Consider the following 18,481-nt stretch of genomic DNA (forward strand, 5'->3'; position numbering starts at 1 on the left):
CTAAGTACAACTGCCAACAAGGCTAACATAACAAATATCTACCTGTCTGGACTGTTTCTATGAAGCCTCTAAGAATACTGAATAATATAGCTGTCTAAAAACTAAAATAACTGGATAGCTGACAACGCCCCGAAGGAATCTGGGGCTCACCAATAGCTGGTACGTGCACTGCTAAATAGCTGGGTCGTCAACCTGTATATCGTTGCCTACATCGCGAGATGCAGGCCCTCCCAAGCAATAAAAAGGGACATCAGCACATTTGAATTGTATTGGTATGTAAAGCAACTGAAACAATAAAGTACTGGAACTAAAAATGAAACTGATAACTATAAACTGTGATAGCAAAGGAAGTAGAGATATGAACGCTCCTTGATCTACATCTGAATCATCTATTTTATATGTGGGGCCTCAGCCCAATAATAAATGCACGCTATGGCATCGACCTAGTAGTGCGTCAGTCAATGGCCTCGACCAAGTATATGTATACATAAGAATGTGCCTTTGGGCAAAATCACATATGTTCAATTATGGTTAATTAATAAAGACTGAGACCATAACAACAATGAACAATATTGAACTGAAATAGACATGCTGGACTAAACTGAAAACAATGATTTTTTCTGAGCATACTAAAATTTCTAGACTGAGACTCATGTTGTAACAATACATAAGTCTATAAATATTACGTGTTGAGTTCATGATAGTCAAATTGACAACCATGAACGAATTCTGTAACTGCAACCCTAGAAGATAATAGTTCTACAACATATCATGAAACTAGGGCTAAACTGTATTCTGAGTCAAATTACTGACAAGTATGAAGAATGAGGCGTAGGGAGAATTATGAACATTCCGTTAGTTAGCCTCACATACCTGTATACGCTCAAGTCTTGTAACTACTGGTCTGAAATTGAGAAGAACCCCAAAAGCCTAAGTCTTGAAACCTTAAATTGAGTTTCTTGAAAACCCTAGGTTAAGAACATTGAATTTATGTTTAATGTTCGTAATCTTATGTTAGAATTCACTTGGGATAATTAGAATTGACTTACCTTGGTGTTCTTGGTAATAGAGGAGAGGAACAGGTCGTTCTTGGGTTTAGGGACTTGTAAAAATAAAAATTAGAACTGAAACCAGGTATTTATAGTTTCTGGTGCGGGCTGAGAAATACGGACCAGAATACGGTCCGTAAACTTGGACCGTAATTTAACATATTTCAAAACAGAAACACTGCTTTATTTTCCTCCTCAAATATGGCCATAATTTATGGTCCATATTCCAAAATATGGTCCGTATTTAACAATATAAATTCCCCAAGCCATATTCCAGAATGCATAGTGATTTCGATGCCAAATTACGATTTGTTATATGGGCTGTATACTGAAATACGGTCCGTATTCTGGGGCGTAAATCCCCATCTGACAACTGAAGAGAAATTTCCAATTCCCACATTCTTTATCTGATTTTCTAAGTCTAGAATCATAGTCAAAGCTTAAGTTAAAGGTCTGAGGTGTTACAAGAAGTAAAGCACCAAACATATATACGGTCATTATTTGCTTTCATTTAATTCTCAAAGTTTCTTTTATGTTCTATGTTTATCAAATAAGATATTTATATAGTTTATCTCCTTTTGATTTATAATCACTGAAAGTGGTTAAATTTCACGGTGCTTCATAGCTCCTAATGCATTAATGCTTTAAAGCCTGATATTTGTTAGAGAAGTTTTTTCAGGCTTTAAAGCTCGATTTACTCCTGAAGTAACAATATCTTAGAAGAGATTCTAAGCTATCACAATTTGATATGCTTAAGGCACATTTCAGATGATTGTGTTCCATTCCCGAAGAATGAGAACTTTTTATAAAAGCTATAAATATAGATCCATTCCCTGAAGTGAATGTGATATTATTTAGTAAAGCTTATCAATACAAACGTGCTTGATTGTGAAGATATCACGACTCACCTCCAAAAGAGGTATTTGAGAAGAAATATTCTGAATATTTTATGCTTTACTCCTGAAGTAGTAAAGCTTTGTGTCACGACCCAAATTACCGATCGTGCGAGCACCTACTTTATTATCACTAGTAGGCGAACCCTTACCCGTTAACCCATTAATCACTAGCCAATTTCAACTTCTTTAATCATTTATACTCTAACAATCAATATATAAGTAAATGAATAAATAAATAAACAAGTCATGATTAATAGATAATATAAGTGCGGAAGTCTTAACTATTACACCCCCAAAATCTGAAAGTCATCGTACAAGGACTCTAACCAATAATGTCTAAAGAATGAGTATATCTCAAATATAATAACAAATAATGTCTGGAATGAAAGTAGACATCTGAAAAGAGAGATCTTTAGGTGGCATGGCATGGATAGAAGCTTATCCTCGGATCTGTTTAAGCTAACTAGCTTCAAGCTAGAGATGTGGTCTAGATGAAATCTCTGGAACACAATTTGCACTCAAACAATATGCAGCAAGGTAGTATCAGTACAAACACTATGTACCGGTAAACATCATAAGCCGACTAAGATTAGTTCATGCATATAATTATAAAATCAACAAGATAAACAGATAGACACTTAATACTCAAATCCAAGTCATAGAATATCCCATAACAGGGTCACAGCCTAAGATGAAGCTTCTAAACCCCAAGTCTGTCAAGTCTGAATAATCTCACCTTATAATCACAAGTTCAACTTTCGACCCCAGGTAGAGTCACTAATCCACAATTTAACTCAGTCAATGATCATATTTATATCACGATAGGCATTCAACATCCATACAATAATCAGAACCAACTGAGCATATCATAATGCAGAATAAAATGTAATGATGTAAAATGCAAAATATGATGAAGTGCATGCAATCCACTGGAAAAATACGCACTATACACACATGCTCACTGGTGTCATTGCCCAGAAGTCATGACCTGCAGGGGACCCATGGTTTCCATGTACCACTCGTTTCGGATACTCATCGGACCAAGCCATAAATCCTCCGCTCCGGAAAGAACCTCGGACGTGGATCCACATCATGTACCACTCGTTTTCGGAACGAACCTCGGACCACGAGCTCACAACTAGCATCAAATAGTATCACAAGTTCAACAAGAAGATTATATTAACTTCTTCACTAATTTCACATCACAATGTATGTCTCCACGTATTCCAGTTCATTAGTACGTGTGGACTACGAACAATTAGCAATAGCAATGCCAAACACAAGGCATCATGCCACAAGTCTTTCATGAATCCTTACCGAACCATTTCCATTATGTATGAGTGTATGAATGCATAAATGAGTGTAAACATGGCAAATCAATGCAAACCAATAAAGCAATAGTGAAGGTACAAGTCAAAAGCCATAAGTCATATCAAGACTTAGATCAACTTAACCATGAAATGGATCATACAAATCGTCTCACCCAACATAAGAGTCTATGTCCCTCTTTACTTCCACACATAGCAAGTACGCCTCACAACTAAGTCTTGTATCACCAAGATGCTATATTTTTCTATATATTATCATCAACAATAAATCATACATCAAGTTTTTATCTACGTACTGTCATAAGTTTATATCACAATTCAAGTATAAACTCATTATCCTTCCTTTCTCCGATGATATGTGTCACAATAAGAGAGAACTGAGCACAACATGATAATTTATCTAATAAGTCTAATCACAATAGCAGGTCAACGAGGCACCATCAACAACAATCAACCAAATAGAAATCCATCGCAAATCGCCACAGTATGAATACAACTACACCTCATATTTCAATACGTAAAGTAATGGCGACGATCCCACAAAATCAGAAGTCATACCAACCTAACTAATATCCAACCAAAACACCATGTCCGAAGACCTAATCATGCTTTCTCCTATCAATTCTACACAATACATATGTTTCGCTAATGAAAGTCTAACTAAAGTAAGCCGTAACCTACCTCGAATGCAGAACAGGAGCCACAAACTACTCCACACGAGTCTTCTATTTCCGAAGCGCCTCATAACGGTCAAAGTTTACCAATATGATGCTAAGCAAGCAACAAACCATGTATTTAAACAAGAACAACAATTTGGGGAAGAAGACTCACTTAGTTCTACCCTTATCAATGGATGAAACCATCCTTTAATGGTGAATTTATTATAACTTCTATCTCTACAATCATTAACCTTCAATTCATGGGTTTCTAATCAATTTATCCTTTCAAACAGATTTAGGACAAAATTCTATTTTTTTAGAACCCTAGGTCTCAACATGCAATTTCAACCATAAGAAATCAAATTCCCTTCCTAGAAAGTGATAATCTATACTCCTAGATGATTAATCAACAACAAAATCAACAACCCACCAATTATTTAAGGGTATACTAATTTTAGGGTTCTAGGATTTTCACCCACCATTGATGGACCTTAAAATAATAATGGACTTTAAGAAGAAAGGAAAAGGAACAAATAAAGATGGGGACCTGCCCTCCAAGATGCTTTCACCAAAGAATGGAATGAAGTTTGCCCCTTTCTCTCTTGAAAACTGACTTTGGGGTCTTATGGGTAATGGTTCGAAGTTGAGGTGTAAAAACAGGGCTTTATACCCCCCGTTGGTCGCTGCGGCGATCAGTGGGTCGCTGCAGCGGACCCGCTATAGCGGCCATAGGTCTGCTATAGCGGACCTGTTGGAACAGCCCGAACGAAAAAGGGCATAACTCCCTCATACGGAGGCTAAACGCGACGATTCTTTTTTATATAGCTTCGTAATTACGATACGGATCTAATGGTTAAAACCTCTCACAAAAAAGGTCATTTGATCAATCTGGACCCCATTCTATCCAAAGGCCTATAGTGAAAACATCGAATACGAGCGTGACAAAACCCAAACCCGTCTGGAACTCTTCGGAACCTCACCAAAACTTGTGGACAAGTTCATAATCATCATGTTAACTTGTTGGAACTTCCAAAATAATGACACGGGGTCATCCTAACCTGACGTTGACCGTGGTGAACTCTAACTCATTAACTAGCTTCTCCATCAATGACTCAATTTACCCTCGAACCTTGCGGGAACCAACCCAATGACTTCATTATGTCATAGATCATACTAACAGGACTTAGGGAAGGGTCAACAAGATTAAATGGGTCAAAACACTGTAACGACTGAACGAGTCATTACATCAGATACCAATTTACCCTTCGTTCGTCCTCGAACGAAGAAGGGGAGTACGAAGGTTGATGATAACCCAAGGACATGCATTATAACCACACGGAAACCTCCACGGTACCAAGTGCACGCTAACCACTATCCGTTCATCTTATCAGTAAAGGCTTTTTATAGCTTAGCTAAAAGACCAAGTTTCCATATTTCTGTACTCGAACCTTGTTGATACCTAATTTTTACCTCATAAATTGTGTATTTTAAGTTTCAAATTTCCCGGGTCAAAGACGGAGTAAGGATACTTCCTTTCAATTTTAAAATTTCAAAAATCCCGAGAAAATTGAAAAAATGACATTTTATTATTATTTCATAAAAATTGACAATTATAAGAAAATTTCGAGCTATTTACTCTCACAAATATGATTTGAAAAGAAGATATGTATCCCGCTCCATCTAACTCAGAAAAATTGCTAATTAAAATGACGTATGAATTACGACTCATTTTGACCGCATTTTTCACATTTTAAAGTAATGCCCGGAACTATGTCGATATTAGGCTCATTTTAAAACTAATATTTTGAATGTACGAGTTTTAAATTTTAAACTTTGCCTAAATAATTATTTTATTTAGTGATATGTGTATTTATAACATATGGTCTTTAATTGATTTAATTTTTTTAACTTAAATATTTTCAAAACTTAAGGGGGGGGGGGGGGGGGGGAGGGGATGGAAGTTTATTAAAATAAACTTACACCCCCACTTCATTTTCACTCCACTCGTCACCCTCCTCCCATTTTTAGGCGATGGAGGCAACTTGCTAGGGTTTAATCGCACCTTCGATTCATGGCTATTTTGGGCTTAATTTCGCTAATTGTTGGAGGGTTTTTGATCTTAACCATGTGTTTTCATGGTTTCCAGGTTCATTTCCCTTCTAATATTCATTTTGCTTTCTAAATTAACCCCTAAAACTAGGATGTTACTCGGGTGTGATTGGGTTAAGGTTGCCATGGGCAGGGTCACAAACCCTTAGCCATCTTGTGCACCTTAACACCACAAAATCAAAACCTGGGAAAATTTCCTAGCAATTCCCTAAATTGAGGTACATGAATTGGGGATTTTATCTCATTGTACTAATTAGTACAACTATACCGTTGCAATATAGGCTGTTTTGTACTAGTTTGATTTTTCAGTTTTTTATTTGATAATTGGATAGATTTTAGGGTACAAATTGGCTGGATTTTGTTGTCCTATGTGGAGAATTTGGAATTATCTATTATAGGGTACAATTTTAAGGTTTTGGGGGGGGGGGGGGGACTTAAGATGAGGTGTCCATTTTATCCTACGATTCCCTAATTTGAAAAGGTCTATAAATAGCAAGTTGAGGAATTGGAAGAGGACCTTTTTTTGAAATTTAGAAAAGCATAGGCTAAAAAATATAAGAGAGATACAAGAAATATATATATGAAAAATAGTTTTTATAAACAATATCTATTCAATATATATACAAGAAGTAAAAGATAAAGAAAGGTGATTTTTGAAGACCAAAAGGCTTTAGTGGTTTGAAGTTTGAAGATTCAATCCTATTTTGATCTTTAGGTTGCCCCAATAAAAGGTAAATCCAATTCTAATCCTTGTTCCTATTTACAGTCATGATTATGCTTTGTTTAAACTTGTTTACTATTTGAAATGCCATAAATGCTTAGTCTAGTACTCAATATTGTTATTTCTGTGCTTGTTTTACTATTCAAAGTCATAAAATGAGCTAAGTGTTAGATTTTGTTATGCTAAACAGATATTATAACTTACTAGTTTGAAGAATAGAATGAAATAAATTAATATGAGGGTCTAAGTTTTTTCTTAAAGTTTATTTTAAAGGTAGCTAGTTAGATGTTTAGGACAAGAAGTTTAGTTGGCCATAATCTATATTTGAAACTGTAATCTCGTGCTTACTTTTTAGCTTTGTGTTTTGAAGCTGTGGTGTTCTCGGAGACTGTTTTGATAGGATAGGGGTATTTAGCTATGATTTTGGGTAAGATATAGTTGTTCTGAAATCTGGGAATTACTCCTATGGTTTATTTTAGTTTCTAGACTCTATTTTGCCCATATGTAGTTGGATATGATTTTCTGTTAGTTGCTTAAGAGGGTATACTTGTTTGATATGCTGAAAACTATTTTAAGTTAGTGAGTTTTTTCCTTCAAAAAATAAGTCATGAATTTGTTTGTTTAAAACTTGAATGAAGTGTTTCTTAAAAGACCAAATATCTTGAAATTGCTTTTTGGTTTGATGTTTATGGTCTGTTACTTTCTCTGTTGTCAAACTGCTAAAATTGGTATACACTAGTGCCTAGTGTTTGATAGCTTGATTTGGATTGGCATAATTAAAGTTTTTTCTGTGAAAATGATCTTTAGCCATCACCATAATCTAGTTTGTTAATTTGAAGCTTTGAAAAACTGCTTAAGTGTTTACATTGTTTTGAAAAAATGAAAACTTAGTAGCTCTAAATTGACTTGCTATCTTGTTTGAGTAGTTTAATAGGAATAAAAAATGGAACTTGGTGTCTGTCTTATAGAGATTTTTAAACCTGGGAATTGTTATGAGAAGTTGGTTAAAGATTGACGTCTGTATTTGCTAAAAAATGAGTTTTCATCAGTCTATGGGGAATTTATACTTGCCTCATCTAAGATTTGCATAGTTAGAACTTAAAAAATGGCTTTAAAGGTGCAGGACTTCACTGAATTGCAACTCTGTCCCTGTTTACTTAAAAATAGTTTAAAATATGAACTTTTTTAACCTATCCTTGTACAATCTGCTATGTGCTTTGCTCCTAGTGCATCTGATCATGTGATTAAAAAATGGAACTTACCTTCAAATCAACTATCTAGACCAAACTGTGTTCATCTAGTGTTGTTTGGGGACCATTGTGACCCATTTAAGATGGAAATTGCCTATGAGTGTTATTATTTGCTCCAATTTATAATTTGACACTCCTCAGAACTTGTCTTTTGGAAATTGAGACTATTATTAGCCATGTATGGCCTTTAAGGATTGAAAGTTGTAAAATGAACCTGTTTTGACCCTAGAATGCTAAGCTGTGACCATAGGATACCTTGAAATCTGTAGTTTTGATTATTTTTTCCTAGGTCTTAAAATTAGAAACTAATTAGAACCTATTGATGCTGAGAGCTTCTAAAATGAGCCTTGATTTCTTATTTTGCTCATTTGACTTTCAAGCCTGTAGGAGAGGGACTTGTGTTCTTGACTAATAAATAGAATAATGGATCTAGGGAAATGGTTAGTGTTGTTGGTGATTTTATCCTATTCCTACCCTATGTCATGTTTGCAACTTGACTGCAGTGTCCCCTTATACTGATATTACTTATAGCTTGCTTAGTCCCTTTGCTTAACATGATCACTTAGTAGACTAAATTGAATCTTAAAACTGAAATCATGTTTAGGTGGTCCTGTTTATGCTTGACTCACTTGTAGTGTCTAGTTACTTGACCTTGTTTGTTTGTTTGTTTGTTTGTTTGTTTGTTTTAATCAAGTCTTTTCTAGTGAACCATCTCCTGCACCTAGGACAATGCCATGAACCTCTTTGTCTCAGTTTTGGAATTCTTGAAACCTGTCACTCCTTCTACTTGAAGTCTTTTTTCACTTCTGATTTGCTTGTGACTTACAGACCATTTGTCTTGTCTCATATCGGTTACTTGTTTGCAATGTTCATGTTGGTTTGTCACTTGTGACTTGTATTTTACACTTGGATTACTTGTAGACTACTTGGTTCTCTTTACCTAATATGATCACCTATTAGACTAGGTGTAGGGAATCTAAACTAGGACTAAAGCTATTCTAAAGGATTAAGTGTGATACTTACTTTTGTGGCACACCTCCCTTTTGTCATTTGCTTGTGAAATCTAAGATTGCCTCATATGTATTCTTCTCCCCTATTTGCTTTGAAACTAAACCATGTCTGATACTGTAAAAGACCTCAGCTAACTTTCATGCCCTTATAACGTGATTTCTGAGACTTCTGAATGCCTTTGTGGATCCAGTGTTTGTTGTGTTAGTCATAGGATGTTGTCCATACTTATCATGACATGTTCTTATACCTCCTTGGCAATTGTTGAACCATGCTACACCTGATATTTCATTTACAGCCTAGGATAGCATTCTTGAACCAATTGTGATCTTCATAGGTTCCTACTTGTACATGTGGCTCTTTTGTGAAAGTTCTGGAAATAGGACAAGCTTATAGTGTCCTGGAGACTCTGTTGTTGGCCTATTATACTTGCTACATGCTGAGGTGATTTTGGGGGACTAGAAATGGGTAAAAGTTGATCACAATAGACCTTGACTGAAACCTGGAATGCTTGTTAAACCTGTAGACTTGTTAAACCTGCAGACCTGTTTCCTTAGTATTTGAAATTGCTTAAGGTTAAAACTAGTTTAAAATGGCTTAAAACTTTGTTGTTGATCCTGTCTTGATTACTTTTTGTGTCCTAATAGAACCCTGCTTGATTCCACATTTGTGTTTGGGCCTATTTGCTAAAATTCTGAGAATGAAACTAAGCTAAAACTATTACTTTAAGACCCTGCACTTAGACAAAATTCATTCATAGTATTGACATTTAGCCTAAAAATTGGTATTGGATCAGAGTTGGCATTACATGTAGTGATTATAGGATCCTGTAAAGATTCAACTTACATTAGTTGGATCCTTTTGTATAAAGATATGTGCATTCCTGTTATATTAAAGGATGCACTACATCTTGGATTTTTGAAAAACTTTAAACGGACTTGAGACTAAGTGGAGACTATATGTGCACATGACTTACCTGGAATGTCTGTGAAATTATTTCCCTTAATTTTCTTTGACTGTTTTGCCACATTTAAAACTGACAACTTGCTTTAAAAGCTGAGAGACTGAAAATTTATTACTTATGCTAGAAAAAAATTTGAAAAAGGAACTACAAGTTTGAAAATATGAAGATGCTTTTTCCTGTTTGTTGATTAACTTGGCTATTCCTCAATCTTTACTTAGTGTGTTATTTTATATTGAATTCTCAGTGACATTGCACATTTCCTGAGTCCTGTTTGGGATTGGCATAGTTGTTTGATTAGGAAAAACTTATAAGGGTGTAATGCAGTTCTGCTTTTTCTCCTTTAATTGTGTATTATTATGTCATTTAGCATAACTGCCAGATGTAGTCTTCACTTGTGAATCACTACTCCTCCCTACCTGAAATGGTATAAAACTTATAAGATTAATTCACTTAGCCAACATTAGAAGACTATGTGTAGCGGAACTTTGAAAACACACTGAAAATGGCAGTTTTGAAATCTCAAGAAACTGAGTACTGCCCTGAATGATCCTTCTTGGCACTAGCCTAGATTTAAACTTTAGGTACACTGTTTTATTTGTTATCACCTCTGAACTCTGTCAAAAATAGGCTTAGCTTGACTTGAAGGTTTTGTTTGTGATTGCATTTGTGGAAACTGTATACCTATCCCTAAAATTGAAACTTTGAAAAAACATTTATTAACTAAGTGTTGCCCTTACTTGAGTCTAGATTAATCATGAGTTTCAAGTGAGAAATTCACTCTTAAGATCTGTTGTGTGCACTGTGTTTTGGATACTGCCTCATATGCATTTGTTTGGCTTAAAACTGTTTGTTACTTTCTTATCTTTGGTTGAGTTGTTATTTGTTGTGCTTGTCTGAGTTTGCTAGCTTAGAATCCATAACTGTAACTGCCCATCTACTTGATTGCTTGTTGAATCCTGAGTAATATGAACTTGGGAAATTTAGCATTTTTCTGGGAAGATTGAGTATCTTGTGAGTGCTTTAAATGGGGTGTTTGAGAGGAGCGAATATTGAAGGGTATATAGTGTTTATTGGTTGTATATGGAGCGTATGCCCTTCAATGAGTTTTTCTCTCCATATGAGGGTATATCACATAGTATATCATGTATATCCTACAGTTTGACACTTAGAAAATTTATGCCTATTTAGTAGCTGGGCCAGTTGGGCTTGTTTACTGTTTCAGCCGATATATTTCAGAGAAATGTTCCCTTTTGCATAAACTGCCCCTCCCTATTTGTTTAATAATTACGAGCCTAACCCAATTCGGTTGTAATTTTTTTTTTTTGGCATTGTAATTTAATTTATGTCCTTAAGTCAAATACTAGTATAATGTATACCCTTTTTATTTGTGAACACCCTATCCTTTGGTGGGTCCAACGAGGCCCACCAACTCACTTAGATCGAGTCAACCTCATTATCGACGGGTTGAGCAATTGGAGCAGATTTGGAGAGGATAAGTTTAAAATTGCATTTATTTCTGTTGGGCTTGGTAGGCCCAACCCCCTTTACCTCGTATTATTTACTTAGCAAAATTGATGAAATGTTTTTATTGGAACCCTTTAAAAATGGTCATGAAATTTAGAGTTTCCAAAACCATTTTAAAGTTTTTAAAAATTAATTTTTGATAAATGTTAACGTGCAAATGATTTTTGAGACTAAGACTGCCTTACAGATATAAAAATGGACATTCTTTGAATGCAAATCATGATTTTGGACAAAATGACTTGGTAAATTGTATGGACTTAAAAGACAAAAACAATTGTGGGCCGTGCATATGGACATTTTGGGCAAAAATTGGACTTGGACTATTTTTGGACTAAAATGGGCTAAAAATCCAAAAAATGTAGAATATGGTTAAAATATGGATAATGATTGTATGCCTTAAACTATTTTCTGTACTAAAAAAAATAAAAAATCTTTTAAAATCTAAATTAAAAAACCTTTTACTAATACTCGGGTGGGCTTACGTGGTGTTCTACTTAGGTTAAAGGCCTTCGGGAGTTAACCTAGGTGTTCTAGTCCGAAACCTAACACCCAATTTTTGGGCACAACTTTACCCCTTTCGTTTCTTGAAATGTGATATATTTTGCATGACTGACTAACTCTTTGTTGCGGAAATATAAACCGAAATAGGTTTTTCACTATAAACAATTTATATCTACAAAGGCATACTATTAGAACCCGTAGGTCAACTGTATTTTACGGATCTTTAATACCGGGGTACCTAACACCGTCCTCGGGGGATCACCAGACCCTTACCCATACTTTGGTTAGATTAGGATTCTTTTAAATTTAACCGTTTTGAATGAACCATTTTCGAACTGGTTTTTCTAATTTCCTAAAAATTAGGTGGCGACTCTAAAATAAAGTCCATTTAGAGCACTATCCACATAGAAGTATATTTTTTCCTTTTTCCTGGTACGATTAACAATCGTACTTCCCCGGGACACTTTCCTTTTTAAATGAGGCAAGTGCAAATACGAATCGGAAAAAATACAAACCGCTACAGATGGCGACTCTGCTGGGGATAAGTTAAGGTTCTAACTATAAGGGTTTCAATAATTTGTGTGTTTGTATGATATAAATTTTTTAAGTGATGTAAATTGTTTATGTGTTTAAATTTCCGCAAAAATATAACTGTCATTCATGCATGCATACTCCTCCACTCTTGGCCTTTATTATATTTTTCAAAGGGTGACGACGCGGGATGAGCTGCGGTTATACCTTTACTAAAAAACTCTTTTGCTAAATTCATTTGAGGTCTCTAAGGTTGAGTGGGCATGCGGTCATCCCACAGTCTTAGAGAGCCCACCCCCAGCTTGTCCGCTTGGATAACCTGTGTCATTTGCTTGAAAAACCACTCTAGAATAATTAGCGTAGAGCGAAGCCAAATTCTTACTGATATAGCGCATGCTGACCATAGACCGGTTTGGGTATCTCAAACTTACCTGAATCGGACAAGATATAAACCTTACTGTGTTCAGATGGTGAAAAATCTGAAGACACTGCATCCCACTATTTGCTATTTGGAAGCATTATTGTGCCTTGTGTGAAATAAATTACTGTTCCTGGGGGCTGGGAACTAAAAACGTTCTGTCTTGCAGATGTCTCCTAATGTGCAGTTTGATATGATTGTGGGTTGACCACCAGGTTCAGTGATATGGTGGGAAGGTTTGACTAATGATCAGAAGAAAGAGGTAAAGGGTTACATAGGGCATCTGCCTTCGTTGATGAGTATGACTGGGGATCCGGGTCTACTAGGGATTATTACTGGTTATTGGGATAATGACAGAATGGTGTTCAGATTTGGAGAAATAGAGGTGACTTCCACGTTAGAAGAAATTAGAGATGTCTTGGAAAGCGTAGGAAGTGCTAACAGGTCCAAAAAGAAGTTAGCTCAAAATATCCTCATCCCTCACAAAGCTACCCCAAACGAAATCAAAGACATGTTTGCTGTCAACAAAACCGATTGGGCACAGGGACCCACTATAGCCTTTAGAGAGTTATGTGGGAGGTATTCATCCAAACAGGGGGTATGAAAATCACATCCTTGAGTTTTCTTCACTCCAGTCCTAGGAAGCTAACCAAACACTAGCCTTTATCACCTGCCTATTGGGAACCATGGCATTTCCACTAAATGCCTCCCCAGCTATTGACACCCGGGTTGTCTTTGTTGCCCATGCTGTTCTTAGGGGAGTTATAATGAATCGGCTTACCAAATATTTCGACATAATCCCTATTATCCTATTAGATATATACCGAGCTTTGGGAAAGTACCGCAACCATTATTATTACTTCCAGGGTTACAACCTCTTAGTCCAATGGTGGATACTCAAACATCTAGATAAGAGCGCTTTATCCTTCCGCCGAGATCCGACCCTGAGAGAGAATGATTTGGGAGTCACTGCTGTGCCTTATGGAGTTCAAGATAAAAGAGGATGGGCTCACATCTTTTCTAGACTAAGAAGAGTACCTGATTTTCATTCCAAAACTGTTTGTGTTAAGAGCCGTAGGCATCCATATTTTCCGCTTATGGACATTAGGGGGATCAGACCCTATGCACCATTAAGAGTACTTAGACAGTTTGGTATGAGACAGGTTATTCCAAATGTGGGAAATATAGGAGAGTTTGTACGAGATTATGAAGAAGGTCATATCGAAGGTATAAAAGATGCCCAGAAAGATTGGAAGAATGTGATAAGGGAAGATAAGTTGGATGAGGATCCAAACAATCCAAGTCATGATGAAGACTACTACGAGTGGCTTAGGGCTGAGCTAGCTGGTACTGCTACTCCAGGACCATATCTGTACAAATTTCCCATAGATAGGGAAGCCGCGAATGTAATTCAGGTTAGAAGAACGAAATGATGAGTGGAAGGGAGAGAAACGGATCATCAAGCAAAAACAGAATAGGACCAAGAGATAATTAAGAGTATGACAAACGAGGCGGATGCCTCATTGAAGAGCTTGGAATGGCTTGACACTTTTGTTAAGGGAGCCATAGATTCAGGGACGTCGTTGAGTGATGATCAAAGGGGTCGGTGGATCGAGACAGCATTGATGCCAGCCCATGTAGCCATTTAGACCGCCCTTCGAAGGGCCAAGAAGGCGCGAGATGATAGAGAGCAGATTTCCGTCCGTGGAGTGGACTTTTTTTTATTATTGCATTTTGTTTGTTTTAAAAGCCTTGTAATCCCACTTGGGAAAATATTTTTAATGAAAAGCACTGGGATTTTTATTTTTGGGAACAATAAGTTGTTTTACATACGGCACAATTCTGCTTCATATGCTAGTAGCCTCAGAGCAACGAGGTATAGGAAAGCGAATTATATATTGTTTAAATGCTTATTTGATATAATTGCTTTGTGTGAAAATCATATATATTATTAAAACTCTTGATTGGTCCACATTCCGGACACTACCCAAAAGCAAAACCAAGAAAACAACCCTTAAAACCAAATTTAGCTCCACTTTTAAAAGGTTGATTTGCTAATAGGAAGTGGAGACTCCAGACAGCATGAGTGCGACTTCTCCTTATGACAACCTAGTCAGAGATGATGAGAACATGGAAGCGACAAGTAAGAAAAACGGACAGTGGGATGATAGTATGGCCCTGGCTACTGTTAGAATGAAAGACGCTGTCCAAACCACTAAGGCATCCAATGAGAAGATGAAAGAAGCCGAAACTCTCCTAGCTTATGTTGAGGAACTAACTAAGCAATACCCTGCCAATTGGGTAAAACGGGGAATACACCTGAAGTACCACTTGGGAGTAATGTCCCACTCAGTCAACGAGAAGAGCTTGAACCCATACCTTATGGAAATGACGAACTACTTATCCCCAATCTGAAATCCTACGGAGACCCGCGCGAATCTCAGCTCGAGGAAATTCTAGTTTCATGCACAATTGTTCTCAAGGATACAGGATCGTACAATTTGGGGTACACCAGTAGAAATGTCCAAACAAGAACTCTTAGAGACTTTGGGGAGTTTTGGAGTGTACGCGCAAAGCCTAAATCTGTTGCCGCCATGTTCTCCCTCTATGATTTACAGAAAGTGCCACTACCACCGAAATCAATCAGGTCATACATTCAATGAGTGTAGAGCGCTGGAAAGGAAGTTGATCCAATGGATTGACCAAGGGAGAATTAGCCAACTATAGGGGCCCCACTCTTTCCTGACCCACGACCAAGGAAAAAATCATCTAGAAAAGATATCAAGGGTTAGGTTCTGAAGGAGCGACTTCTCCAAATTCGAGGAGTCATATGCCAAGATTCACTCCCTACTGTGTAACGTGAAGAAGCTAAGAGCAGTATTGCAAACCTATCAGGGTCACCCAGGACCTCTAAGAGAAAGGGTTTGCGTGTATCATCATGGTCACCCTGGCCACGACATTGAGGAATGTGTAGATTTCAAGCTTAAACTGGAACGCCTTGTGAATGAAGGCCATGTTTGGATTGTCGCAGGAAGACAAGGATAGAAGATGAAGGTGAAGAAGAAGATGAAGACTTACGTAGTATGGTTGGGTAGAAAACATAAGTATCCCTTTATTGCTTTCAATAAGATAGAATATCCCTTTCCCTTTTATGTAAATGGAACCACATCGGCCTAATGTCCCATTGGGGATATGTGGGAAGCCTACATAAGGCCTGGTCAGGGTAGAAACTAAGTTTCGGGTAGCATAGGAAAAAACCTTTTCTGTGTATGCCTGAATTACAGATGGACCTGATTTCCCTTTGGCGGGATACGTAGGCAGTCTATATAAGATAAGGTCCTTTTATAATAAAAATTAAAATCCCCCTTAGTACAGGATGGGTAGAAGCGAATCAACCATGAAGACCACTTACCAAAAATAAATATTCCTAAAAACACAAAAAGACCGAAATACCCTTGGAATGTGAATCAGTTAAGAGTTGGAATAAAACATATGTATCTTTGTGCTATAAATTGCAAACAACGTGATATGTTGCGTTTCGTGCTTAAATATAACGCTAAATTGGGAGCTTTTGAGTTGTTTTCTCTTATAGACAGGGGTCGGTTCGCTGGCACCAGTTACTCGATCAAAAGCTGCTACAGCGTCCTTAAACCCTCGAGAAGAAAACATGCCTGAGACTCTGCCGCCAAACGACAACCAAAACAGAACCGCTTTAGTCGAGGGTACCCTAACAGCTAACATAGCTGGAATGCCTTTAGAAGAGGCCGTTAACCTGATAATGAGGCAATTGGTTAAAGCTACAGAAGAAGCAGCCCGCCTAAGGGCTGAAAAAGAAAATGCTACCAATACTGAGGCAAGAAGGCCTGCACCCATTTTCCCAAATCTGGACTTACCAATCCCTGACCATTTCCCACAAACTCGGACTGGGGTTAATTTCCAAACCCTACTACGCTGAAACATCACCCATGTAGGGGATTCCTTCTACCAAACACCAGCTTTCCAAACACCTGCTCACGCTATAACATCCCATAACACACACTTATCAAGCCCCTCGAGCAACAGAAATTCCTACAATCCGCCCCATACTACCAAATGTTATGTTTCAAGACCATGTCACCCATATTGACTTCTCACCAGAACTGGAGAACATGGAAATGTTCTTTGAGGAAAGAATAGAAAAGATTGAGAAGGAGATGGGGAAGAAAATTGCTAAACTAGAACATGGCTCTAAAAAGAAAGAGGGGCTAAGATACTCTGATTTGTGCATACATCGGGACTTGGGTCTACCAGAAGGTCTCAAAATTCTCAAATTCGACCATTTCAATGGATCGGGCAACCCCAGGGCCCACTTAAGAGCTTATTGTGACCAATTGGTCGGAAATGGTGGGAATGAAGCTTTGTTCATGAGGTTATTCAGTCGAAGTCTATTAGGAACAGCCATGGAGTGGTTTATCATACAAGACATTAGTCGATGGAAGACATGGGAAGAGATGGCAAGTTCATTCATAGAGAGATTCTGCTTCAATGTGGAAAATGTGCCTGATCGCTTCTCATTGGAGAAATTTTTTCAGAAATCAACTGAAACCTACAGAGAATATGCTAGTTGCTGGAGAGATGAGGCGGCGCATATACAACCACCTATGATTGAAGCCAAGTTTGTAGCTGCATTTATACGGTACCAAGAAGCTGACTGTTTTGACAAAATGATAACTATAAAAGGGAGCTCCTTTGCAAATTTAGTCGCCGTTGGGGAAGACATTGAAGGCGGCCTCAAGACTGGTAAGATTTTCAGTATATTAAACAGATCAGGCGCGTCTGGCGCCATAAGTGGCAAAAAGAAGAAAGAAGACGTAGCCTATGTTTCCGGAGCTACTAGTCCAAAAAGCTGACGAAGAGACATAACCCATAAAAATCAAGATAACTAACAATCGCCTCCACCAACCAGCTATATAACCACTTTACCCCAATATAGCCCATGTGTGTGTGCTACGCACAACCTGGCTACCAAGCTCCACAACCAAATTACCAAATACCAGCACCTAGCAACCCAGCTCTATGACCAAATTATCGAATGCCAGCACCTAATAACCAAACTAACAAAATCAGGCTTTCCAAAACCAGCCTCCACCAACAAATTATGAGGCACCCCAAAAAACACCTATGAGAGTATTTACTCCTTTACCTGAATCAAGGGCTAGTTTGTTCGCCAAATTAAGAGACACCGGTCCAATGAATGCTGTTCCACCAAAGCCTGCTAATCCTTAGGATCGATGGTACATGCTAGATTTCACTTGCGCCTATCATTCTAACCAAGTTGGCCATGCCACTGAATATTGTATAAACTTAACGCACAAGCTACAAGATATGATTGACAATCACGAGCTTATCCTGGAACCAACACCTCCAAATGTGGACACAAATCCTTTCTCAAAGCATGGAGGGAATCAAATTCACATGATAGAAAGAGGTGATGAATGGGAAGAGAGCCCTGCAATCATTCGTCTAGATACTGAAGGGTTGGAA

At 37.5% G+C, this 18,481-nt stretch overlaps 1 protein-coding gene across 1 annotated transcript; it reads left to right on the forward strand.

Moving 5' to 3' along the window:
* Nucleotides 1–15,040: 15,040 nt before the first annotated feature.
* LOC132639594 (uncharacterized) lies at nt 15,041–17,847 on the forward strand. Its single transcript, XM_060356034.1, has 2 exons — nt 15,041–15,282; nt 17,301–17,847. The coding sequence occupies exons 1-2, from the start codon at nt 15,041–15,043 to the stop codon at nt 17,845–17,847; spliced, it is 789 nt and encodes a 262-aa protein (XP_060212017.1).
* Nucleotides 17,848–18,481: the final 634 nt, after the last annotated feature.

The sequence above is a fragment of the Lycium barbarum genome, chromosome 5, assembly GCF_019175385.1.
Source record: "Lycium barbarum isolate Lr01 chromosome 5, ASM1917538v2, whole genome shotgun sequence".
In the NCBI taxonomy this organism is placed as follows: Eukaryota; Viridiplantae; Streptophyta; class Magnoliopsida; order Solanales; family Solanaceae; genus Lycium; species Lycium barbarum.

Coding starts and splice junctions, on each gene's coding strand:
- LOC132639594 (XM_060356034.1), top strand. CDS start 15,041: ATGAGTGCGACTTCTCCTTATGACAACCTAGTCAGAGATGATGAGAAC. Junction 15,283..17,300: donor AAACGGGGAATACACCTGAA/GTACCACTTGGG, acceptor GGGCAACCCCAG/GGCCCACTTAAGAGCTTATT.